The sequence below is a fragment of the Lepidochelys kempii genome, chromosome 7 (assembly GCF_965140265.1).
Source record: "Lepidochelys kempii isolate rLepKem1 chromosome 7, rLepKem1.hap2, whole genome shotgun sequence".
Lineage (NCBI taxonomy): Eukaryota > Metazoa > Chordata > Testudines > Cheloniidae > Lepidochelys > Lepidochelys kempii.
In genome coordinates this window covers 125,681,717-125,708,269 of record NC_133262.1, presented here as the reverse complement: position 1 = coordinate 125,708,269, position 26,553 = coordinate 125,681,717, and the positions used below count along the sequence as shown (strand labels likewise).

The window sequence follows — 26,553 nt, the reverse complement described above, 5'->3', positions numbered from 1 at the left end:
AGGAAATCAGAAAAATATTGCCCATTGTTTTCTTAGTTAACTTCTAATCTTGAAAATCTGATGGAAACACTGAGAAGTAGCAGGGCACAGTGATATGATAGCCAGCTTGGGTGCTCTTTTATTGCCACTGTGTCTGTCAAACACTCTTCAGCCAGCCTGGCGGGCATTTTATGGCAATAAAAATATGCATGGCAATAGAATGCTCAGCTGGGGTTTTGTGAATTTAAACATTTTCAAAATTATACACCATAATTCACAATAAATACATATTTGGGAAGGACACCTAAGTTTCCCCATCTAAGTAACAGCCCTTTTTGCTTCTTGAGGATTCACAAGGGGCTGGTCTACCCTGAAAACTTACACCAGAATATCTCCGACTCAGGGGTGTGACACATCCGCGGCCCTGAGAGATAGAGCCATGCTGGCCTAACCCCCTGTGGAGACAGCGCTAGCTGGACAGAAGGATTCTTTGGTTGACCTAGCTGCCACCTCTCAGGAGGTGGATGAACCACAGAGATAGGAGGACCTCTCCCACGGTGTGTGTGACCTGTTCTTGTTGAGAGTGACTGGTTTTCACACCTCTACTGATCAGAGCTTTACACAATTTTAAAATGTTTAGAAATGTAAATTGACCCACAATGGGCTCCAGGCATAGGTGGAGGGAGGGAGCTGCAGGAGGCCGAGGGGGTCGGTAAACTGATGGACATACATTTGGAGGTTGGAGGCGGGGTGGCATGCAGCTCTGCACATGGGCATGGGGACTTGAGCGGGGGAGGGCAGAACCAGGAGGTGGGATCAAAATGAAAAAGAACTAGATTATAAAATTCCATCCCTTGTTCCAGGGACCAGGTTCTAGTAACTCAAAGAGTCTCCCAAATAACAGGAAATGGATTGTGTCTATTTCCAATTCAACTGACCCATTGTGGCAGGTGAAGAATTCATTCTTCCCAGCACACGCAATGGGTGCAGCGTGCTGATAATGAATGAAGCTGGAGTTTTAGCGTTTCTCTGTAGGCTGCTTTAGCCAACTTTAGCATTACATCATCAGTGCGGGAACGAGGGTCCAGAGCAGAGGGCTGTCTGCTGGAGTCCTCAGGCTTCTCAGTGCACCTTCAGGCTTCTTTCCCTCACTCATTTCATACCCAGGAAACACAATAGTGATCTCCATGGTTACATTAATTCTCCTGGTGCCTGTGCACTCACAGGTGGGATCTTCTGACCCCTGAACATGGTTCCCAGCTCCCCAGCCAGCCCCTCGCGGCCAGCCATCCCTCCGGCTCCTGCACAATTGTTCCAGCTCTCTGCATCTTAAAAGCACATGACTCCTTCCTGGTGCCTTCCTCTTTAACGTTCCTTTTACTCTGTGGTTCTGAGCGTATGTTAGGGGGGAGCCTTGGGGGCTGTTCTCCAGGCCTCGCATTTCCCTACCCTGCGCGCCTTGGCATCCGAGGGCTTTTCAGAGATGATATGCTTTCTGTCAGGCTGTGGGGGAGGCAAGAGGAAATGGTCGCTCCTGCTCCCTGCACATTCACAGAACAGCCTGCACCAAATCCTAGCACTTAGCTGATAACTTTCCAAAGAGAAAGAACCCAGTAAATGGCCCAATTAAAATAGACACAAGAGGAAAATGCGAGTGAGCGCTGGAGTGTTGGCGAGGCGGCTAGGCTCTGTGGGAAGTGCTCCATGTGTGTCTGCCAGTACCTGTTACTCGAAGGGCTCTGACATTCTCCAGACTTCCCTGCAGGGATAGCAGCACCTGATTCCACTTAAAACTTGCCCGTGTGTCTCCCCCCAGCCCTACACCTCACCCTAGAAAGCACAGAGTGTGGAGAGAATGAGGATGTAATTAGCTGGGAAAAACTTCCCAGGACTTCCGTCAAAGTATTTCACAGCCACACTTGGATACCGTGAACACACAAACAACATGCACAGAGCAAGCGGCATGCGGCTGAGAGCGGTGCTCGGCTGCTGGCTTGTCCTCTGCCCAGTTTGCAACTTTCACATGCACCAAAATTGCTGTGCTTGCCATGCGCCCACGAACGACGACCTGAGGAGGACGGTAAATTCACCCCAGGGAAGCGAGGAAGCAGTTTGCTCCATAAATATTTCCACAGAACAAACATGCTGCAGCCTGTGTCTATTTAGCATCTGCTGACCTCTTTTCTCCTCTGTGGCTGTGGCTGTTTTCTCCAGTTCCCTGCCCCCATCCCGTTCTGTGCGAGATGGGACAGCAGGCCCTGCTTGCAGGATGTTTTTCAGTGTCTCAGATTTATGGTTGTCTGTGTCAGATTTAGTAGGTGTAGGACTCCTGAGAAAGCGGTGGCCTGTGTGCAGAAATGGTGAAGGAGGGGCTGAAGGAAGAGGCTGCTCCGAGACAATCCGTCATGCACTCACCATCACTTAGAAGCTACTCGGAGAAGGGTATCGATTCGAGGAACTATACACAGAAAATCCCAAAGCCTCTGACAGCAGGCTCTGTGCTGCCAGAGCCCAGACGGGGCTGCTGGCGCCCTCTGGTGTGAGGAGACCCCGGTTTTAGATGAGGAAAGCAGATCGCCTTCCTCTCCAACGCAGCACGGCAGGGTGGTGAAGGCTTGTGTCACCCAGTCTGACCCAGAGCACAGTCTTTGGGGCACAGTATTGCAGGAGGTGCCAACCTGAATGGCCTGCGCTGCACATTCTGTGTTTCAGCTTAATTCTTGCCAGGGCTGAGCCCTGGCTGGCACCTCTGGGCTTGGCAGTCCACAGTCCTGGCACCTGTGCTCTGGCACATCAGCTATGAAAGTAAAAAAAATTGCTTGAGCCCCAGCACCTAATTGCTTGAGTCCCGGCACCTCTTTAATTACAAATTAAGCCCTGCCCCCAGCACTGTGGCTTCTGGGTGTGGCATCCCTCATACCATGGATATGCTTCATCATGTCTCTTCTAGCAACGTTTGTTTTATTATGAAGACCATGATCGTGGTTCCAAAATGAAGGTTACACCAGGATTGTCTTTTCAGTGGGACCTTTGTGGTCTTCTAAATCGGTTTGCACGTGACTATTTTGAGGGGAAGGTACCAGGAGTGATAGTTCTCAGCATGCCTGGTGTCCCTGCAGTGCCCATGTGCTGGAATTTCTGTCCCTAAGCTACAGGCTGGAAACAAATCTTTTTTTACAGATTTCAGGCGGGGTATCCCTCTTTTTCCAAACATGTTTGTAGAACACGGCCATGAAATTTCACACCCTCAAAGAAACACACTGTTTGGTGACTACGAACATTGTCTAGGAGAACAACATATCAAACCTGAAGAATGAATGACAGCGTTCCCGGTCAGCCCTGGTCAGACTGTTTAGTTGTTGTTGATTGTCTGGAGGTAGGGTGGTGTCACCCAATATGACCCATAGCACTTGTGAGTGGGGTGGGGCGGGAGAGTTGACGGGGGATGGAAGTAGCTGTATGCGGGATTCTCTTACTAACTTGGCTAGGGGAGTGCAACAGGGTTCTCTGCGCTGGAGCACGGCACTTCGGAAGCCTGAACTCAGACGTTTGAACCACAGAGAACCACATTAGTGTTAAACTTAAAACCAAAACAGACCTGTCCTCAGCCATTCCCCCAGGCAGCCAGGTGGCAGAGCATTTGGGGCAGTGCCAGGGCTGGGGCAATGCCAGGGCTAGCCCATTGGAGGCCGTAGCAGGAATATTTCTCCCCACCCCCAAACACATACTAATAATTAATGGGGGGGGGCCTTGAGCTGCTTGGGGCCCTCAATAGTTGTTGAGTCTGCTTACGCCTAGCGCCGGCTCTGAGGTGGTGTTTGAAAGACTGGAGCCATGCCTTTGAGAGGCTCCCAGAGTGAACACCTGGCAGAAGCTCATTCAACCTGGGAGGGGAGCGGCTGCATTTTGTGTCAGCTGAAGTTTTCTGTTGCTTTCCAAGGCAGCCCCAGTGCAGTGTGTGCAGGAGCCGAGCCTGGGTACGACCCAGCTGGGCAAAGCATGGGGAGGTGCATCGCAGAGGAAAGGTTGCAGCATCCTGGCCAATAATGGCTGCTTTTGAAGCCACCTCTCTATCTGGTGGTCTAGGTGCAGCGACTCCCCAGGCATGGTCCTTGGTTCGATGCAATTGTGAAGCGTGCCCAGACTTCAGGGTCTAGGAGGAGTTTTGCCCAGTTTAAAAGGTCACATGCATTTACCTGATTGTAGGTGTGTAGCGGGTTCGTGGTGGTTCCTCCCACTCTGGCTCACTACATCCGTGGGCAGGGAATAAGCAAAGTCTGGTGTGAGGATCTAGGGCTCTGGTGGCAGGGTGGAGTGGACTCACAGCCTGAAGGGGCTCTGGCTTTCAGGCCAGGCAGGCTATAACGATGCTGGTTCTGGAGGGACCCAACAGGAGAGTGCCAATTCAGGACAAATTGCTTAGAACAGGGCAGTTACAGCCCAAGGCTGGGGTTTCTATGCACACCAAGGCAAACCAAACCAGCCAAACAGAGCAGACTTTGGTTTCACCCCACTGGCTAACCACAAGTCACACAAGCAATCCCCTTAGACACTCCAGTTTCCCAGTATCTCCACCAGTGCCACCTCATTATGGGGACAGATGGTTATGAAAACCAATACCCCAGTAAAAGAGAAAAGGTTCTCTCGATCCCAAAGGACCAAGCCCCAGACCCAGGTCAATATACAAATCAGATCTTACCCACCAATCACGCTGTTGCCAATCCTTTAGCATCTAAAATCTAAAGGTTTATTCATAAAAGGAAAAAGATAGAGATGAGAGCTAGAATTGGTTAAATGGAATCAATGACACACAGCAATGGCAAAGTTCTTGGTTCAGGCTTGTTGCAATGATGGAATAAGCTGCAGGTTCAAATCAAGTCTCTGGAGAACATCCCCAGCTGGGGTGGGTCATCAGACCTTTGTGTAGAGTTTCCGTTTGTAGCAAAGTCCCTCCAGAGGTCAGAAGCAGGATTGAAGACAAGATGGAGGAGCTGCAGCAGGTTTTTATAGTCTCTTGCCATGTGGTCTCTGCTTTCTTTGTCCCAAGGACAAGCTGCCCATCCCACGGCCTGGAAACACCTCAGAGTTCTGTCCATAGGCAGGTCCCTGCACACCTTGCTGAGTCGCAAGGCATGTCTGCCTTCTCTCAATGGGTCAGTTGTGTAGCTGATGGTCCTTAATGGGCCATCAAGCTGGCCAGGCAGAGCTGACACCAACTTGTCTGGGGTGTCCCCCAGAAGCAGAGCATAAGTTTGAAAAACAGACAGTACAGAGCCAAAACTTATAACTTTAAATACAAAAATGATACACGCAAACAGATCGCATAATCCTAACCAGCAAACCATAACCTCGTCTTAGACACCTCATTTGACCCCCTTTATACAAGATTTGGTGCCACTCCAGGACCTTGGTTGCAATCATGTTCTATATGGTCCCAGTTCAAGTCAATAATGTCACACAGGCTCTAGGTAGTCTGTGTGCTCTGGCCCTTGGGCAGCGCAGAGCAGTAAAGGTTTAGGGGCTCAGGCTCTTGGGCAGGGAAAAGCACCAAACAGTCTAGGAAGCGCAGGCTGGGTAGCGCACAAAGCAGTCTAGGTGCTCATCCCGCAGGCAGGGCAGAGCAGTGAACAGTCTAGGGGCCCAGGCCCTTGGCAGCACAGAGCAGTCAGGGTCTAGCATCCTAGTTCTGGCGGACAGTAGAGTAACACAGGCCTCCTGGCCCAAGGTGAGGTGGCTGCCACCCCAGGGGTGGCCCGGCAGTGGGTCACCCGGACCCACCCTACTGCACTGGGTCCCAGCCCAGCCCTAACAGTGGCAGAGTGCGTCGCACTGGGTCAGCAGGGAATCCAGCTGCAACACGCTGACCGGGTTTCAGGCAGCAACGCCGCCGGACTGGAGTCGACTGTCCTTGGCCCACTTTGTACCCTCGCCGCGCGGTGCCCCCGGATCTGTGGGTCCTCCATCTCCCCAGGGTAGGTAGCCAGCGGCAGGCCAAGCGACTCCTCAGTGTATGGGTCAGCTGGCAGCTCCAGCAGCTCTGGCCAGTCCTCAGCTTGGCGGGGCTCCCCTTCGGTCCAGCCTCGGGAGCAGGCAGAAGGCATCCATCTCCTCCAGCAGCTGCAGCCCAGCTGAGCTCGAGGACCCATCCTTTACACTTCCTGTCTCGCCTCTTAGCTTCCTGAGGGAGGGGCGGGCATGGCCTGGCTCTGCCCACCTGGGCTCTGAGCATGGTTTCTCCTGCTCTGGCTCAGTGGGAGGCCACTTCAGCTCACTACGAGGTGCCACAGGTCAGCATTTGACATCAGAGGCAGAGCTGACGGACAGGAGCAGAGGGTCTGGAACGCCTGGTACTTTTCTTTCATTTGAGTTACAAGCTGGTTTTCGTTTCTTCCCAGCCAGGTCTCTAGACAAACTCTATAACTTCGCCGACTGCTCTGGCCTCCACCTGATCTTTGCGCTGAATGCCCTGCGCCGAAATCCAAATAACTCCTGGAACAGCTCCAATGCACTCAGCCTGCTGAAGTACAGTGCCAGCAAGAAATACAACATCTCCTGGGAGCTAGGCAACGGTGAGTGTGTCTGGCCAGCTCGCCTGCAGCTCCTCAGAGTGTCGCTCGCTGTGGCAGGAAGGGAAGGGTCAGTTCCCCCTTCGTACCGAACACTTGCAGGACGCTTTGCCCTTAGCCATTCAGAGGGGACTGAAAGGACCCTGCTGTGAGGAAGTGCGCACTGTTGGAGACCCAGCTAGCTTCAGAAGGGCATCTCTGTAACGTCCGTGTAATGGGCTCCTGTCTGAACGCTCCTGTCTGCTGGTATTTCACGATCAGAAACGCTTCCACACAGCTCACTGCCTGTCACAGCGGGGTGTGCCATGGGAGTGCAGACAAGCCACGGCGTGGGCCGGCGGGGCAGAAAGGACAGTTGCGATAACTAGCTACAGGAGACGCAGCGAAGGAAACAGGGGCGCTGGAATAATGTGTACAGTGGGGGTGCCGAGAGCCATTGAACCAAACTGTAAATCCTGTATCTAATGGAAGCCACTCCGGCACCCCCAGTTCCAGCCCCTGTGCCCATTAGCCCTCAGCTGGCCCCAGGTTGCCAGGGTGGAAAGGAGTAGTAAGGCCACCTCTCCGCCTTCTTCCCAGTTCAGGAAAACCTGCAGATTGAACCCCAGGCTGGGGAAGGGCGGCGAGGGGAGCTCACAGCACCCATTTATTCCTATATCCCTCCTGCCTCTCTGGCCTGCTCCACATTTAAAACTGACGCTGGCCGAGCTGTGTCGGACAGGGCGTGAAACCCGCACCCACCAGCGACACAGCAGTTCTGATACAACCCCGGTGATACCAGAGTGCTTCTGTTGGCACCGTCTACGTCCACACTTAAACCAGGGGCTCTCAGCCTTTCCAGACTGCAGCAGCTCCTCACTTAACGTCGTCCCAGTAAACGTTCTTAGGTCGCTACGCCATTAGAGAACATGCTCCTTTAAAGTCCTGCAATGTTCCCTTATAACGTTGTTTGGCTCCCCTGTTCTGACTGCCCAGTGCTCCTGCCAGGGAGCGGAGTCGGGGCACAGGGGCTTGCCTGCTCCCCGGCTGGAATGCCAGACAGGCAGAGCGGGGCAAGGCCTCATGCCCCCACCCTGCTACGCCCCTGCCTCCACCAAGCTTCACAATCATCATTGGTAAGTACAGTATTAAATTGTTTCTTTAAAATTATTTAAAACTTATACTGTATATGTATATAATGTCTTTTGTCTCGTGAAAAAAATTTCCCTGGAACCTAACCCCCCCACATTTACATTAATTCTTATGGGGAAATTGGATTCACTTAACATTGTTTCACTTAAAGTTGCATTTTTCAAGAACATAACTAGGATGTTAAGTGAGGAGTTTCTGTACTGTACCCTTTTAGGAGGCTGATTTGTCTTGAGTACCCCCCAATTTTCACCTCACTCAAAAATGATTTGCTTCCAAAATCAGGCATAAAAATGCAGACGTGTCCTAGCACACTGGTACTGAAGAGCGGCTTAGGTTCTCCTTTTTACCATATCATTGTAAAATAAATCAACTGGATTAGAAACACTGTAGGTACATGTCAGCGTACAGTGTATGGGGCAGAATGAACCAGTCCTGGTCTGCATGAAGCCTCAGTTTGTACGGACTCTGCTAGTGCTTGATGTAGCCTGCTGTAAAACTAGGCAAATCTCTAGCTGAGTTGATGTGCCCCCTGGAAGAGCTCTGTATACCCCAGGGGTACATGTACCCTGCTTGAGAACCACTGACTTAAACCACTCGCTAGCGTGCGGGGAGGGTTTCCATTGCTGGAGTGAATCCACCTTGCCGAGGGGCAGTGGCGAGGGTGCCCTCGTGCTGTCTGTATGGTGGTTAGGTCGGCTTAGCGGCACTGCTCAGGAGAGTGGCTTTTTCACACTCCTGAGTAACATAGCTGGGTCGACCTCATATTTAAGTGTAGCCCTGGCCATAGCTAATGTCGTTTGGATGGTGGTGTTCCTCCAGCATAGAAAATCTCCTTCTGTCAGCATACGCTGTGGGCGGGTCTGCACTGAAAAGGTATGTCAGCGTAGCTTCTCCCAGGGCTGTGAAAATCCCTGAGCCCCCGGAGAGACATTGTTAAGCCAAGCTAAGCCCTGGTGTAGACAGCACGAGATGGACAGAATCCTGCCTCTCGGGGAGGTGGGTTACCTGCATGGACTGGAGCTCCCACCCAGTGCTGTGGGAAGTGTCTGCACCGAAGCCCTGCAGAGCTGGGGCTGTGGCCCTGGGGTGTTTTCAGTAGAGACCTCGCCTGTGTTTACACTAGTGGGCTCTGCCAGCTAGGTGCTGCAGTATAAACAGCCGGGAGGTCCCCTGCTGTGGCTCTTTGTTGGGTGGGGTGCATGAGCTGGGTGACCTTCTCCAGAAGGGCTGAGCGGGCTTGTTGATGTTTATTTTCCCAGAACCCAACAACTATCGGACATTGACTGGCCGTACCGTGAATGGCAGTCAGCTGGGGAAGGACTATATCCAGCTGAAGAGCCTGCTGCAGCTTATCCGCACCTACACCAGAGCCAGCCTCTATGGGCCCAACATTGGGCGGCCCAGAAAGAACGTCATCACTCTCCTGGAGGGGTAAGTGATGCGGGTTAGATCCCAGGTCCTCAAATCTCCCCTCACCAAGGCTGATGGAGGCCAAACAAGTCCAAGTCCCACCCCTGCAGATGCACTGAGTCTCTTGCTGGGCAAGCTTGGTGCACTGCTGTTTGTCACTCCGTGTAATGGCGCGAAGGAGGCCAAGGGTCCCCGCGTGGTAAAGAACGTCTGGAGTGGGGGCATGGTGGCCCAGAATCCACGGGGAGCAGAGCCGGGCGCGTACAGATACGCCCATTCTTAACTCTGAGTGTTGTGCCTCCATGCTATGACACTGTCATCCACACACAGTCCGTTTAGGGAAGGAGCTCCTCAGACAGGGATTCTGCCTCCGATATGTTTATGCCGAACCAAGAACCAGGGGCCTTGAGCCTGACTGGAACCTTCTAACACAAGAGCTAGAGAGATGATAATAACAATGGTGGTAATAATTAGACAGTAAGTGCAACAGTAAGCAGGGAGTGTGCCTCATCTCAGTCTCTTCAGAGGACAGGAGAAGCATGTTTCAGAGAGATGCTGCTTTCCTGCTCTGTTTGGAGTGTCCTGTCTCCTCATCCTGCCATTCAGATCAGCGCAGGGAGGAGGGGCCTGGCACATGTCGGTTAGCGTGCTGCCAGACTTTGCCTTGTGCCAAGCGCTCTGCTTGCTCCGTCCAGAGCACAGGCAAGGTGTAGAGCTGGGGACAGTGCTCCAGTCATTGTCAGAGTTCTTGCTAATAATCGTTTGCTTTGACTATGACCCTAAGCCACTTACATGATTTCCCTGAGCTACAGCAGAAGGGCTAAATCCCTGCTTTCCACTTCTGAAGCAGAGGCCAGGGCTGGGGAAGGTCCCTCCCCTCATCTTGGAGAAGAAGATCCTCTGGCAGACTGGCTGTGCCGTTAAAAGGCACCAAACAGCCAAGTCCCGCTGGCACCTCTCAGAATCAGAGATTCCTGGATGGCATTAGCCATCCTCTGCATTTCAGCTCTGAACTCCCGGGAGCTGCCGAAGGGTGTCCAGGAGCCAGTGGAGGTGCTGACGGGCATGCGTGCTGTCGTCTCACGTCTTCATATGTATGAGGAAGGGGGCAGCGAGGTTCTGCCGGGACTAGAAGTGAGGCAGGCCAGAGAGAAGGGAGCAGCCATAGTGGAAGGGGATAGCAGAAGAGGAGACGAGGCGGTGATGGACACCAACAGCTGGAGAAGACACAGGACAGCCACAGAAACATGGGAGATGCAGGAGCTTCCAGCGAAAAGGAATTTGCATCGTGCTGAACAGGACCATTGTTCTGTGGCAGCAGTTCCCTGAAGGACTGTGAACAAAAGCTGCAGTATGGGGGCTGGGCAAGGGGAGGTTGCTAGTGGACTCCGCTGGGAGCGGAGTTAGGTCCAGACTTCATTAACAGCTGCACGAATAATCTGCCATAGACAATAAACAGCACACGAACATAATCCCTGGTGCACCAAGGAGAGAGCTCCGACCAGATCCTCAGCTCTGTTCCAGCAGCACAGAGGAGCCGTAGAGCTGCCTTAAGCAGCCCCCTGAGATTCCACTGCCTCCGTGTGTCTCTGCCACCCCCACTCCAAGGTTCTGACCTAGTGGCTGTGTCTAGGAACCAAGGGGCCAAGGCATGAGGCTGCTCTAAGTTGTGTCCAGAGCTGACCTGGGTCCTGGCCAGCCCCAGCATCCAGGGAATGAAAAGGTGTAAACTCATGGTCGCCTCCCCCCGGGTGCGGGAGCTGTGCCTTTAAGTGTCTGAGCTCTCCAGACAGGGAGCGCAGGAAGGGTGCTGAAGAGGCCCATGGACCTGGCATTGAGGGGACCCGTGTCAGCACTGGAGCTGGGGGTGAGGCCGGGCTGGAGCAGGCATACCCATGCCAGCTCTGTGCTGGACATGAGTATGCTGCTCGTGCCACTGTGGCTAGAGGCGCTGGCTGCCCTGAGTGTGTCCCTGTGGCCTCTGACCCATAGTCCCTCCCGCCACTCCCACCCTCGGCACACTAGCTAGGTTAGAGTTAACAGGAGTGTGTCTTGAGCTGAGACTCACACTCCCAACTCCAAGTGTAGACGTATCCGGAATAAGAGAGGCTCTGTCTCTAGCATCAAGGGCCCTCTGTGACTACTGAGCACGGCACCCCTCTCCCGGGATGAGTGGGCCCAGAGATGGCTAACGGGTCCTGGCTGTTCTGGAGGGGGATCAGGGATGGGCAGATTGCTGCTGTTCCTGGATTTGTCTTGGAGCTCAAGTGAACACTTCACTGGTGACACTGCTGGAAGGGCTGGGATGCAGAATGGGGGTGACAGTCATGCCTGTCTCACCCTCAGCCTAGGCTGTTCTCACACTGCTGGAGCACAGTGAGGCTGGAGGAAACCAGCAGGCTCTGGTCCACAGGGAGCTTTGTGATTCTGATTATTGGTTATAATTTCTCAGTGCTGACAATGCTGGGCAAGGTGCCGCGACAAAGGCATTCTGTGCCCAGCAAAGAGCCCAACCTGAAACTCAGACCTAGGCTCTGTACAGCTCCAAGCTAGTTGTTGATTCCTCACAGGCCCTGGGAGGGAGGGAGGGAGGATCACTGCCCATGTTAAGGGTGAGGGCACACAGTGAGAGGTGAAATGCCTGGCCAGCGTCAGGGGAGTGTCGGTGTTAACTGCGCAGTGAGCCGTGTGCTCACACTGGGAGACAAGAACTGATACTTGGATTTAAGATGACCAAGAACAGATTGCAGGGAGATGAGACATTGCTTCTTTAGCTTCCTGGCTGCTGCCGGCTGTGCAGGAGACTAGCAGTGGAGACTTGTGAGTGCACAGGTGCAAGAGGGAATTTCTGCAGGCACAACAAACAGTCCAGTTTGATGAGGTGTTAATTAGCCCATTCATGGAGCCTGAGCTGTTGGAGAACAGACATGTTAGCTACCTACTGAGCTCACAGGACTAGGAATCCCAGAACGGCAGAGTTCTTTGCTTGGGAAAAAGTTGTGGGATTGTAAGGAATTCATGTAGATTTTAATAGCAGCTCAGGCTTTGGCACATGGAGTAATGCGTGGCCGACGCACCCTTGAGTGCTGGGAAAGAAGTAGGCAATAGAGCTGCACTGTCGACACTGCCCAAAGGCGTCCATGGGCTCTGGAATTCCCAAGTGCTCTGGCAGCCGCTCGAAGACTCAGGGTCGCAGGCCTCGCCAAGCTGGCAGGAGTGCCGACTCTTCAGCGTCACTCTGGATTGCTAATGGTAAAGCACGTGTACCTCTGTTGTAGCCACACGTGTTCCTGGAGCGCATCTGGCTCCTGTGGCTCATAGCGCGATGTCACATAGGCCTCTGAACGCTCCTGGCTTCTGCTTGAAGCACAGCACACAAAGCAGACAATGGACGCCAGTCTCAAGGTCGGGACACCCATCCGTTCATGGAACTGGGACCCCCCACCCGCCCTCCACGTGCGGCAGGCGTGCTGTGAGAAGGCTAGCCCTGCTTCCCGCTCCCCATCTCTATCCTCCCTTTGAACGTATCGTAGCCCGTGGAGAGAGCAGAGAGGCCAGGGTGATGTGCTTGCGGCAGCCCCTGTTGTTGAAGAGATGGGCTGTGGGGTTCTGTGGTCACTGGAGTGTTTCCTAAGTTTACTGTATGGAAATTGTGGAATTCTCAACAATAATGCAGAAAAACAAGAAGTGTTCAATAAATATTTCTGTTCTGTGTCTGGGGAAAAAACCCGATGACGTAGTCTCAACATCTGAGGGTAACACCCTGGCCATTCCACTAGCATCTCAGGAGGATGTTACACAGGTGCTACTAAAGTTAGACATTTTTAAACCAGCAGGTCCAGGTAATTTACCTCCAAGAGTATTCAAAGAGCTGGCCAAGGAGCTCGCTGGACCATTAATGTTGATTTTCAATAAATCTTGGAATCCTGGGAAGTTCCAGAAGACAGGAAGAAAGCTAATGTTCCAATATTTTAAAAGGGTAAACAGGATGACCTGGGTAATTAAAGCCCTTTCAGTCTGACATTGATTCTGGACAAGATAATTGAGCAGCTGATACAGGACTCAATTAATGAAGAATTAAAGAACATATAATTAACGTCAATCAACATGAGTTTATAGAAAATAGATCCTGTCAAACTAAGTTGCTGTCTTTTTTTGATGAGATTACAAGTTTGGTTAATAAAGGTAATAGTGATGACATACTATACAGATTCTTCCTGCGTATTTCTAGGATCTGGCCTTTTCTCTCCACCCATGCAGCTAAAACTCTCATCATCTTGGGGGATCATCATTGAGTGTATGTTTCCTTTCATTGGGGTCCTGCAGGAATTGGTTCTTAGCCATATGCTATTTAACATGTTTCTCTGTGACATGGACAGAAACATAATATTATCACTGATACAGCTTGCAGATAACACAAAAATTGTGGGAGGGGTAAGTAATGAAGAGCACAGGTCACTGATTCAGAATGATCTGGATTGCTTGGTAAACTGGGTGCAAACAGACAATCTGCGTTTCAATATGGCTAAATGTAAATGTATGCATCTAGGAGCAAAGAATGTAGGCCGTACTTACAGAATAGGGGACTCTGTCCTGGGAAACTGTGACTCTGAAAAAGATTTGGGGGTCACGGTGGTAATCAGCTAAACATGAGCTACCTGTGGCCAAACAAGCTAATGCCATCCTGGGATGCATAAACAGGAGAATAGGACTACGGAGGTCATTTTACCTCTGTGAGCTGGGTGCAAGCAAACAATAGGCATTGTAATATGGCTAAATGTAAATGTATGCATCTAGGAGCAAAGAATGTAGGCCAGTGGTTCTCAACCTGTTTACCACCCTGGGCTACATATGCAGCTCTCTCTGTGTTATATGGGCTGCATCCACAGAATATATATACTACCTGTATGGCCCTGAGGATGTCACATGGGCCGGTGCTGATTGTGCTGCGGGTTGAGAACCACTGACGCAGGGCCGTACTTACAGGACGGGGGACTCTGTCCTGGGAAGCAGGGACTCTGACAAAGATTTTGGGATCATAGTGGATAATCAGCTGAACGTCAGCTCCCAGTGTGATGCTGTGGCCAGAAGATCTAATGCCATCCTGGGCTGCATGAACAGGGGAATCTCAAGTAGAGCAGAGAGGTTCTTTTACCTCAGTATGTGGCACTGGTGTGGCCAGTGCTGGAATCCTTTGCCAGTTCTGGTGCTCACAGCTCAAGAAGGAAGTTGATAAATTGGAGAGGGGGCAGAGAAGAGCCACAAAAATGGTTTAGAAAACCTGTCTGATAGTGATAAACTCAAAGAGCTCAATCTGTGTATCTTAAAAGAGCAACGGTTATGGGGTTACTTGATTACAGTCTAGAAGTACCTATCAGGAAACACATATTTAATAATTGGCTCTTCAGTTTAGCAGAGATAGGTGTGACATGATCCAGTGGCTGGAAATTGAAGCTAGACAAATTCAGACTAGAAATAAGGTGTAAATTGTTAACCGTGAGCGTAATTAACCCTTGGAACAATTTGCCAAGGGTCACGGTGGGGTCTCCATCACTGACAATTTGTAAATCCAAGATTGGATTTTTTTTTAAAGCTCTGCTCTAATAATTATTTTGGGGGAAGTTCTCTGGCCTGTGCAATGCACGACGTCAGACCAGCTGATCACAGTGGTCATTTCTGGCCTTGGAATCTGGGTCTATGGACTCCTCTGCAAAGTCTCTGTGCTTGGGTGACAGTATCTTCCCTTGACTCACAAAGCAGTACTCTTCCCCCTGCCCTGACCAGTCCTTTGAGTACCCGCCACCCCCATTCACAGGCATCCTGTCACCTTTTAAATGTTTGCAGTCCTTTGATCTGATAAAAGAAAAGGAGGACTTGTGACACCTTAGAGACTAACCAATTTATTTGAGCATGAGCTTTCGTGAGCGACAGCTCACTTCATCGGATGCATACTGTGGAAAGTTTAGAAGATCTTATTATATACACACAAAGCATGAAAAAATACCTCCCCCCACCCCACTCTCCTGCTGGTAATAGCTTATCTAAAGTGATCACTCTCCTTACAATGTGTATGATAATCAAGGTGGGCCGTTTCCAGCACAAATCCAGGTTTTCTCACACACACCCACCCCCCACACACACACAAACTCACTCTCCTGCTGGTAATAGCTTATCCAAAGTGACCACTCTCCTTACATTGTGTATGATAATCAAGGTGGGCCATTTCCAGCACAAATCCAGGGTTTAACAAGAACGTCGGGGGAGGGGGGGTAGGAAAAAACAAGGGGAAATAGGCTACCTTGCATAATGACTAAGCCACTCCCAGTCTCTATTCAAGCCTAAATTAATTGTATCCAATTTGCAAATGAATTCCAATTCAGCAGTTTCTCGCTGGAGTCTGGATTTGAAGATTTTTTGTTGTAAAATAGCAACTTTCATATCCGTAATCGCGTGACCAGAGAGATTGAAGTGTTGCAGTTTATTGGAGACAGCCAGCAGGAGAGTGAGTTTGTGTGTGTATGGGGGTGGGGGGATGTGAGAAAACCTGGATTTGTGCAGGAAATAGCCCAACTTGATTGTCATGCACATTGTGTAAAGAGTTGTCACTTTGGATGGGCTATCACCAGCAGGAGAGTGAATTTGTGTGGAGGGGTGGAGGGTGAGAAAACCTGGATTTGTGCTGGAAATGGCCCACCTGATGATCACTTTAGATAAGCTATTACCAGCAGGACAGTGGGGTGGGAGGAGGTATTGGTTCATATTCTCTGTGTATATATAAAGTCTGCTGCAGTTTCCACGATATGCATCTGATGAAGTGAGCTGTAGCTCACGAAAGCTTATGCTCTAATAAATTGGTTAGTCTCTAAGGTGCCACAAGTACTCCTTTTCAAAGTGAAGAGTTTTCCCCATTGTCTTTCAAGTGTGTGCCTGGATATTCTCATTGGGACAGTCATTGTGTCACTTTGCACAGTCCCCATTGAACTGAAGCATTAAGGGCATATGATAACCATACCCCTTCCCCCAGTATATGTTATACAGTCTATCTCAATAACTAAGTTACATATCAGTATGCTTAGATTATTACATAGCAGCTCCATGACGTCACACCCACAGGACAGATTGCAGGTTCACTAATGTATAAATATCAACATGTACTTCTCAAAATGAATTTAGCTACTTGTCTCTGAACTTCCTTCTGTGGAATTAGGTTTTTACTGATATCCCTAGTCTTTCAGCAGCATTTGTGTGGTGGAAGAGTGACATCCTAGGGTTGGTTAGGTTATCTGCAGCTACCTGTGTTTTCTGGCTGGTCCAGTGCTCAAGTATCAAACTCTTCCTGCTTGGAGGGAATAGCAGTTTGCTAATGGATAGGATGGTTGTTCTCTCTCCAGGAACTGTGGAATGTGACTGTTTGTTTTTTCAGTGTAACACCGAAGCCTGGTCTACACTGAAATGTTTTGCTGACTTTGCTGTCAGTTTAAAATGAGGAAAAATCACTGCCCCTAACTGACACGGCTGTATCTGCAAAAGCCCCAGGGTAGACAAGGTTATACAGGCAAAAAGTTATCTTGCTGATATACTTATTTTGTTTGGGGAACTAGAATACATTCTACTGGCAAAAGAACTGTTGCACTGGGTACAGCTGCATCTCCCCTTGAAGGGTTTGCTGGTCTTCTTATACTGGTGAGTCCATTCTAGAGCAGTCAAGGCTTGTTTGGTGCTCTGAGCCACACAGCACAGAAACCAGGAAGACGGTTATTCCTTAATACAGAGCACTACTCCTCAAGAGATGAGGCCTGATGATAGTTCTAACATACCATTAAGGCAGAAGGGTCACCAAGAATAATCATCCTCTTGAACATTGGGAGTGTTTGGGGTGAAAGGTGTTGTATAAAATGTCCATACTAATGTAAGGGGTGAAGGTAACAACAACCTATAGTTAAGGCTGCTCATTACTCCATTATAAGACCCGGGTTTTAGGTGCTTATAACTTTGCCAAATTTTCACCATTTGGGGTGGCTGCCACAGGCAGAAGTTGTTTGGAAGCTATTTTAAAATTATTCAGCCATTTGTCGGAATGAGGTTATATGAAAATACATTGTTTGGCCATGTTAAAAAAAAATCTTACAGACATTTAATTGAGACACTGTTACACCTACATGCTTTGGAGCAGGGTTTTGAAATTTGGCAGGGAAGCACCTTTGCCATTCCCATGGAAAATCTGCTAAAATCTGGCTGAGTTATGCCTCATTGAAAAACCTCAGTTCACACATGCTCAGTAGAGACTTGTTAGAGTTTGGCAGCTCAACTCTCTAAAGAGTCTGTCTGCACTGAGCATGCTCCAGCTGAGGGCTTCAGGGGCTGCACAGGATTTCCCAAGCAATTGCTGCCAGGGGACACTACTGTGCTGGTCATGAGAAATGGTGAGCTCTCAATGCCCCCTTGCTGGTGCCCAAGAATCAGGGAGAGAAGGAGGAACCCCCACCTGGAATGCAGAGGGACGAGGAGCTGGCATGTGGGGGGGGGGTGGTTAGGATCAAATGCGGGCAAGAACTGTGCAGTTGGGAGGGGCAGATGGAAGCAGAGGGGCAGGAACCATGGGGCAGAGGAGGGAGAGGGGGTACAGATAGGAGCCGAGAGGTAGGAGCCTGGGGGGCAGAAGAGTGGGATGATGGAGGAGATGGATAGGAGCAGAGGGGGAGGGCGGGAGCTGAGGCATAGCAGTATGGGAGGGGAAGGGAGCAGGTAGGAAATGAAGGGTATGAGGATCAGAGCTGGGGGCATGTGGCTGTCACGCAGTCTGCAGTGCCTCATCACCATGAATGCCAACCTCAGGGCAGACTGACAAGGAGCAGGGCACAAACCCCAAACTGCTCATATGGTCTATAATTAGCTGTCACCAACCCAGTCACAAAAGTGTGAACTCCTAAAGCATTATAACAGTCTGACCACGGAGTCACAGACAGTCCCTTAGGCACTCCGCCTACTTGCCACCCAGGCAAGCTGGACTATGTGATAGACGGTCACTTTACACCAAAAATCACAACAGTGTCAGGATTACCGCCAGTCCCAAAGGACACGTCTCTTACCCCAGGTCAATTGTACTCAGATCTCAAACCAAGGACAATGCTTGTAGCCAATCCTGTAACAAAGTAAAGGTTGATTAACTAGGTTAAAGCAGGTAACACACACAAAGGAGTTAGGTTTCAGAAGATCATAAAAACTTCTATAGTGAGCAGATTCTGTCTATCCCTTAGGGCTAACCCAGGCAAAACGGCTGGGGACTCCTGGCTTATGTTTAGTAATCCTCGCCCCTCAGAGTTCAGCAGCATAGGAATAATAAATTTTTAACAGACATTTTTATTCCCTTCCCCCAGCATTCGAGCTGTGATGGCACAAGGGCTTGGGCACGTACCCTCTCCAGGCTGTGGGGGAAGCAGTCAAAAAAGTCTTTTGTCCACAGTGGCTTGTCTGATGTCTGTAGTCCTTCTTTGCTTGGGGAGGAGATACTCGTTCACCACAAGAGGGATTATGTCACACTTGGTAGTGCTTCTCCCCTGACTGGGGCGGATTTACAGTCTTACCAAACATTTTTACAGTTACAGAGCAAACAATTAAACCTTATCTTACAGTGTGGGAGACAGACATTATAAGTAGGATTAATACAGTACCTGCAGCATCCTACTAGCATTCCATAAACACATTCTTCAGCTCTGATATCTATTTTAACACTTCCAACACACAGGTGAGTCAGACTGGTTTCCAGACACGCATTTGTCAGTGTTGAGTGAGGCCTGGGGCCTTGGCATGAGGCCTGGTGTGCCAGCATCACAGCAGACATAGACTCATAGATGATCAGGGTGGGAAGGGACCTCAGGGGGCATCTAGTCCAACCCCTGCTCAAAGCAGGACCAGCCCCAACTAAATCATTCCGGCCAGGGCTTTGTCAAGCCTGGCCTTAAAAACCTCTAAGGAAGGAGATTCCACCACCTCCCTAGGTAACCCATTCCAGTGTTTCACCACCCTCCTAATGAAATACTTTTTCCTAATATCCAACCTAAACCTCCCCCACTGCAACTTGAGACCATTGCTCCTCGTTCTGTCATCTGCTACCACTGAGAACAGCAGAGCTCCATCCTCTTTGGAACCCCCTTTCAGGTAGTTGAAGGCAGGTATCAAATCCCCCCTCACTCTTCTCTTCTGCAGACTAAACAAGCCCAGTTCCCTCAGCCTCGCCTCATAAGTCATGTGCCCCAGCCCCCTGATCGTTTTCGTTGCCCTCTGCTGGACTCTCTCCAATTTGTCCACATCCTTTCTGTAGTGTGGGGCCCAAAACTGGACACAATACTCCAGATGTGGCCTCACCAGTGCCGAATAGAGGGGAACGATCACGTCCTTTGATCTGCTGGCAATGCCCCTACTTATACAGCCCAAAATGCCATTGGCCTTCTTGGCAACAAGGGCACACTGCTGACTCCTATCCAGCTTCTCGTCCACTGTCACCCCTAGGTCCTTTTCTGCAGAACAGCTGCCGAGCCATTCGGTCCCTAGTCTGTAGCGGTGCATGGGATTCTTCCATCCTAAGTGCAGGACTCTGCACTTGTCCTTGTTGAACCTCATCAGATTTCTTTTGGCCCAATCTTCCAATTTGTCTAGGTCCCTCTGGACCCTATCCCTACCCTCCAGTGTATCTACCTCTCCCTGCAGCTTAGTGTCATCCATGAACTTTCTTAGGGTGCAACCCTTCTTGTTCCCCTTCACATCCCTTTCTAGCTGCAACTCCAATTGTGCTTTGGTCCTCCTGATTACACCCCTGCATGCTTGAGCAATATGTTTATACTCCTTGCTAGTCATCTGTCCGAGTTTCCACTTCTTGTAAATTTCCTTTTTGTGTTTAAGATCATCGAAGATTTCTCTGTTAAGACAAGCTGGTTGTTTGTTATATTTGCTATTCTTTCTGCACATCAGAATGGTTTGTTCCTGTGCCCTCAATAAGGCTTCTTTAAAATACAGCCAGCTCTCCTGGACTCCTTTCCCCCTCATATCAGCCTCCCAGGAGATCCTGCCCATCAGTTCCCTGAGGGAGTCAAAGTCTGCTTTTCTGAAGTCCAGAGTCCGTGTTCTGCTGCTTTCCTTTCCTTTCTTCCTTTTGTGAGGATCCTGAACTCAACCATCTCATGGTCACTGCTGCCTAAGTTGCCACACACTTCTACTTCCCCTACCAATTCATCCCTGTTTCTGAACAGCAGGTCAAGAGGAGCACGGCCCCTAGTTGGTTCCTCCAGCACTTGCACCAGGAAATTGTCCCCAACACTCTCCAAAAACTTCCTGGATTGTCTGTGCACTGCTGTATTGCTCTCCCAGCAGATGTCAGGGTGATTGAAGTCCCCCATGAGAACCAAGGTCTGTGATCTGAAAACTTCTGTTAGTTGTCCGAAGAAAGCCTCTTCTACCTCCTCCTCCTCGTCTGGTGGTCTATAGCAGACTCCCACCATGACATCACCCTTGTCGCTCTCGCCTCTAAACTTATCCCAAAGACTCTCAACAGGCTTTTCTCCAGTTTCACACTGGAGCACTGAGCAATCCTACTGCTCCCTTACATACAGTGCAACTCACCCACCTTTCCTCCCCTGCCTGTCCTTCCTGAACAGTTTATACCCATCCATGACAGTGCTCCAGGCATGTGAACTGCCCCAGCAAGTCTCTATTATTCCAATCACATGGACAGAAGGGTCTGCAATCACTGGCGTGCACTCCTTTCCAGGACTGAGCTCAGTATTCCTGAGTCTCTGTACTCCTCTATTGTCAGCAGATAGCTGTGAAACCTACTGGCAAAGTGTTTGTCTTATCCTCTGCCATTGGCTGGTTCGCATAGAGGTTAATAGCCTACTACTGCTACCAGTTTACTCCATTAGCTCATGTGGTAAAACTCTGTGCTGTGGATCTAAATATCCCAGCCCTGCTGATAAACCACAGGGAGTGGAGGGTGACAATATGGTTCCACATTGTGGAATTCCTGCTATTTAAAAAAATTAAATTTAAAAGAGTGTTAAGTTTGCAAAGTCAAGCACTCAAAAGTTAGAAGATGGCAGAATTAAGGTTGCCTGTGCAACCTGAATTTGTTCCCCTTGTGTGTATGTATCATATCATTTTTAATTACATTAACTAGGGTTAATAGATTTAAATCAATATGATTTAAAGCACTAACTTTCAATTATGGTTTAAATCAGGAAGCAAAAAAACTTCTTTTAAATCATCAAATTTAATTGTATTTTGTGCTTTTTAGTCATTTTCCTAAAGAAAGGTTGATTCTCATTGGTTGAGCATTAAAACACATTGATTTACAACTAAATATAACCTTTGCACTAAATGTGGTGCTTCTTTTTGCTTTCCAGGAGGATACATTATGTCTAGACACATTTATATAAGCAATCCTATAGCTTAATTTACATTTCTTTGATTCTTCTTTTTAATATTTTTTTAAATTATGTTAGAAAATGGTTAATGGTGTTTTTCTTTATGAGATTAATTTTTTTACTTGTGATTTGTGTTGAGCTTGACTGAGATGGAATTTCAAATGCAATTTAAAATGTGCAAAACCAGCATTTTAGTTTTTTATTACATAAACTACCTTAAATGTGCTGGATACATAAACTCTTTTCTCATCAAAACATATTTTTCATTTAAAACTAACAGATGTATTAAACAAAGGCAGTATCATCTGTAGTTAATTAATTGAACTAATTTGTTTCGGGTCACCATGTGCTTCAAGAATTTAGAACTAGTAGATCTCATCCTCATGCCTAGTTTTTATTCAGACTGGAAGAGGCGAATAAGCTTTCCTGCTTTTTCAGCTTCCAATTGGTTTTGTAACTTTGAATAAACTAGTCAGTGAGCTGAACTAGGTGAATAAACAGACATGAAGAAAATATTCCCTCTGCACCTGCAGGAGAGGCTACTGTTCATAGAATCTTAGAAGATTAGGGTTGGAAGAGACCTCAGGAGGTCATCTAGTCCAACCCTCTGCTCAAAGCAGGACCAACCCCAACTAAATCATCCCAGCCAGGACTTTATAAAGCCAGGACTTAAAAATCTCTAAGGATGGAGATTCCGCCTGTCTACTGTTGTCAACAGCTGGTTTAGCACTTCAACAAACTCTGGTTCTGGGTGCTTAGCAAGTGATTTCCACCAGTTCAGTAGTTTGAGTTTTCTTTAAAACTTGACAGCAAACATGTATAGCTTAATATTTTTTGTGTTTAATTTATAGAATCATAGAATAATAGGATTAGAAGGGACCACAAGGTTCACCTCATCTAACCTCTGGCAAGATGCAGGATTTACTGTGTCTAAACCACCCAAGCCAGATGGCTATCCAGCCTCCTTTTGAAAGCCTCCAGAGAAGGAGCTTCCAGAACCTCCCCAGGCATCTGATCCATTGGCCGACTGCTCTTACAGTTAGAAAGATGTTCCTGAAATTTAATCTACATCTGCTGTGCTGTAGTTTGAACCCATTGCCCGTTGTCCTGCCCTCTGTGGCAAAAGAGAACAACTTTTCTCCATCTCTTTGTATGGCAGCCTTTCAAGTATTTGAAGACCACAATCATATTCCCCCCTTAATCTCCTCTTTTCCCAACTGAACATACCCAGTTCTTTCAGCCTTTGCTCATATGGCTTGCATTCTGTCCCTTTGATCATGGGTGGCGCATGAGCTTCCCATTCAGGGAGGCTAGCCCCTGCCACATCCCTTCTACAGGAGGCCCTGCTGACCCTCCGTTCCCAGCGCCCCTAGTGCTGGGCGGCGCACGCCCAGCCCTGGGTGGTGTGGCCCCAGGGCCCGGGGGCCTCTCAGTGCCGGGCGGCCCCAGCCACCCTGAGTCCCGGCAGCAGGCTGGCCTGCCCTAGCCCCAGTCCCAGTCCACTTCCAGGAAGGGAGCAGCTTGCCTGAGCTGGGGCCAAGGAGGGAGCGGCAAGCAGGAAGGGGCCTGGGGGCGGATCATGGGCGGCGCTACTTGGGGCTGTTTGGGGATGCGTAGCCTCACCCGGCCTGCGATACTTGCCACCCGTGCCTTTGATCATCTTTGTCACTCGCCCCTGGATCCTTTCCAGTTTCTCTACATCCTTTCTAGACATTGGCGACCCCAACTGGACACCGTTCTCCAGCTGAGGCCTCACCAGCGCCGAGCAGAGCGGTACTGTCACCTCCTGTAACTTGCGTGCTCTGCCTCTGGTAATGCAACCCAAAATTGCATTTGCTTTTTTTACAACAGGATCACACTGGTGACTCTTGGTGGATCACAACCTCAACACAACCACCAAATCCTTCTCAGCCGTGCTGCTGCCAAGCCAGTTATCCCCCATTCTGTATTTGTGCAGTTGGTTTTTCTTTCCTAAGTGTGGCACCTCACCTTTGTCTTTGCTGAATGTCATTGTGTTGTCTGTAGCCCAGTTCTCCAACTTATCAAGATCCCTCTGAATTGTAGCTCCATACTCCAAAGTGTTGGAAACCTCCCCGCCAGCTTCGTGTCATCGGCAAACTTGATCAGTGTGCTGTCTATCCCCACACCCAGGTCATTAGTACAGATGTTAAACAAACACCAGACCCAGAACAGATCCCAGTGGAACCCCACTTGAGACCTCCCTCCTATCTGACATCATTCCATTAATAGTTACTCTGTTTGCGGTGGTTTAACCGATTCTGTATCCACTCAATGGTAGTTCTGCCAAGACCACGTTTCTCCAGCTCGCTTATCAGAATGTCATGGGACTGTGTCAAAAGCCGTCTAAGTATAATGTCCACCACATTTCCCCCTATCCATCAAACCAGTCGGCCTGTCAGAGAAGGAAATCCAGCTAGTTTGGAAGCTAAATCCAGGCTGGCTGCTGGTGATCACCCCTTCGTCCTCCTGGTGTTCACACATAGAATGTTTGATACATTGCTCTTGCAGCTTCCCAGATATCGGAGTCAGGCTGACTGGTCTATGGCTCCCCGGCTCCTCTTTCCCCCCTTTGTAAAGCAGGGCACCACAGTAGCCCTTCTCCAGTCTTCTGGGACCTCTCCTGTCATCCATGAATTTAAGAATATAAAAACATAAGCATAGCCATACTGGGTCAGACCAAGGGTCCATCTAGCCCAGTATCCTGTCTTCCAACAGTGGCCAATGTCAGGTGCCCCAGAGGGAATGAACAGAGCAGGGAATCATCTAGTGATCCATCCCCCATCGCCCATTCCAGCTTCTGGCAAACAGAGCCTGGGGACACCATCCCTGCCCATCCTGGCCACTGGCCATTGATGGACCTATCCTCCGTGAACTTATCTAGTTCCTTTTTGAACCCTGTTATAGTCTTGGCCTTCACAACATCCTCTGGCATGGAGCGCCACAGACTAATTGCGCCTTGTGTGAAAAAATACTTCCTATTGTTTGTTTTAAATCTGTTGCCTGTTAATTTCATTCAGTGACCTCTAGTTCTTGTGTTATGAGAAGGAATAAATAACACTTCCTCACTTACTTTCTCAACACCAGTCATGATTATAGAGCTCAATCATATCCCCCCTTAGCCATCTCTTTTCCAAGCTGAAAAGTCCCAGTCTTATTAATCTCTGCTCATACGGAAGCCGTTCCCTGCCCCTAATCATTTTTGTTGCCCTTTTCTGAACCTTTTCCAAGTCCAATACATCTTTTTTAAGATGGAACGACCACATCTGCATGCAGTATTCAAGATGTGGGCATACCATGGATTTATGTAGAGGCAATATGATATTTTCTGTCTTATTATCTATCCCTTTCTTAATTATTCTCAGCATTCTGTTTGCTTTTTTGACTGCCGCTGCACATTAAGTGGATGTTTTCAGAGAACTATCCAGAATGACTCCAAAATCTTCCCCCCAAAATTATGTTCATCTACGTGTCTGACAATTTTGTTCTTTACTATAGGTTTCAACCAGTTTGCCCTGCACTGAATTCAGGTTTACTGGCCTGTAATTGCCGGGGTCACCTCTGGAGCCCTTTAAAAAAATTGGAATCACATTAGCTATCCTTTTTTTTTTTATGTCTTTTTGCCTCTCACAGCTTCTTTTATCTTGTTGTTTAGCCACAGTGGCTCTTTTTCGGTTCTCTTACTATGTTTTTTAATTTGGGATATTTGATTTAACTGGGAATTGGTCCTGCTTTGAGCAGGGGGTTGGACTAGATGACCTTCTGGGGTCCCTTCCAACCCTGATATTCTATGATTCTATGATTCTATGATATACATTTAAGTTGAGCCTCTATTATGGTGTCTTTAAAAAGTTTCCATGCAGCGTGCAGGGATTTCACGTCTGGCGCTGTACCTTTTAATTTCTGTTTAACTAACCTCCTCGTTTTTCTGTAGTTCTCCTTTCTGAAATTAAATGCTCCCATGCTGGGTTGCTGTGGTGTTTTCCCTGCCGCAGCGATGTTAAATTTAATTATATTATGATCACTATTACCAAACGGTCCAGCTAGATTCACCTTTTGGACCAGATTTGGTTGTTGAATGTTATTTTTGTCATGATAGTAAGCAGGCTGTGGTCTCTGTACACCAAACCTGAACCTTGTTTAACACTGGTTAATGTTGGCCAATGACAAGGCCATCTTTGACTCTTTGGGCCCATTTATGCCATCAAAATTAATAGAAAGCAAAGATGAGACAATCAAGTGAAAAAACTTCAGGGGGAAAAAAGGGTCAGTTCTGGAACTCTTCTTACTCTTTCTGCATAATACCAATGTTCAGACGACTGTGAAAGATTCTAATTCTGCTCAGGGTTCAAAAACTTTGTGTTTATTTTGTACAAATATCAGTAAAATGACAAAAACCAAAGGCTTAAAGATCTCATTAAACTTAAAACTTCTGGCTCATCTTTAACTATGGAGTTTAACTCAGAGTAGTAATCCTTCACCTCCTTCGCAGAGCCAGACCTAGGGATGACAAGCACTAGATAAGGATTCTTACCAGTGTATAATGTAATTCCTGTGCGGAGGTTGCTGGCACATACGTACCGTACACCCTCACTATAATGCTCTTCACAATAACGAACCTTGGACTACAACGAACCTGGTCCCTGGATCCCACCTCAAGCCCCACTGCGGTGCTGGGGCTGGAGGAGCTGTCAGCCCCCGCCTCCACGGATCTCTTTTGCTATAACGAACTCCTGGCTATAACAAAGAACCGGCTTGCGTTCCGAGGGGTTCATTAGAGTACGGGTGTGCTGTGCTTGACTAGCCTTGGTTCAGGGGACACTGTTATTGTTAGAGTAGCACACAGAGGCCCCATAGCGTTAGTCATCAATTTAAGGCCAGAAGGGACCGTTTATGATCATCCAGGTCTTTGAGCTGCAGTGTCTCTTTGGAAAAGGTATCCAGTCTTGCCTTAAAGGCTGCCAGGCATGGAGAATCCGCCCCCTCTAAGTTGTTAATGAATCAGTGCACAAACCTGCACCTCATTTCTAGTC

At 48.9% G+C, this 26,553-nt stretch overlaps 1 protein-coding gene across 2 annotated transcripts in view; it reads left to right on the top strand.

The window, feature by feature from the left end:
- The window catches only part of HPSE2 (heparanase 2 (inactive)), a 272,272-nt gene that overhangs the window by 166,316 nt on the left and 79,403 nt on the right, over positions 1 to 26,553 (top strand). For both annotated transcript variants that reach the window (XM_073354666.1, XM_073354667.1), the window contains exons 4-5: positions 6,375 to 6,548; positions 8,936 to 9,107. In XM_073354666.1, the coding sequence (XP_073210767.1) occupies positions 6,375 to 6,548; positions 8,936 to 9,107 (346 nt within the window). The remainder of the gene's footprint in view (positions 1 to 6,374; positions 6,549 to 8,935; positions 9,108 to 26,553) is intronic.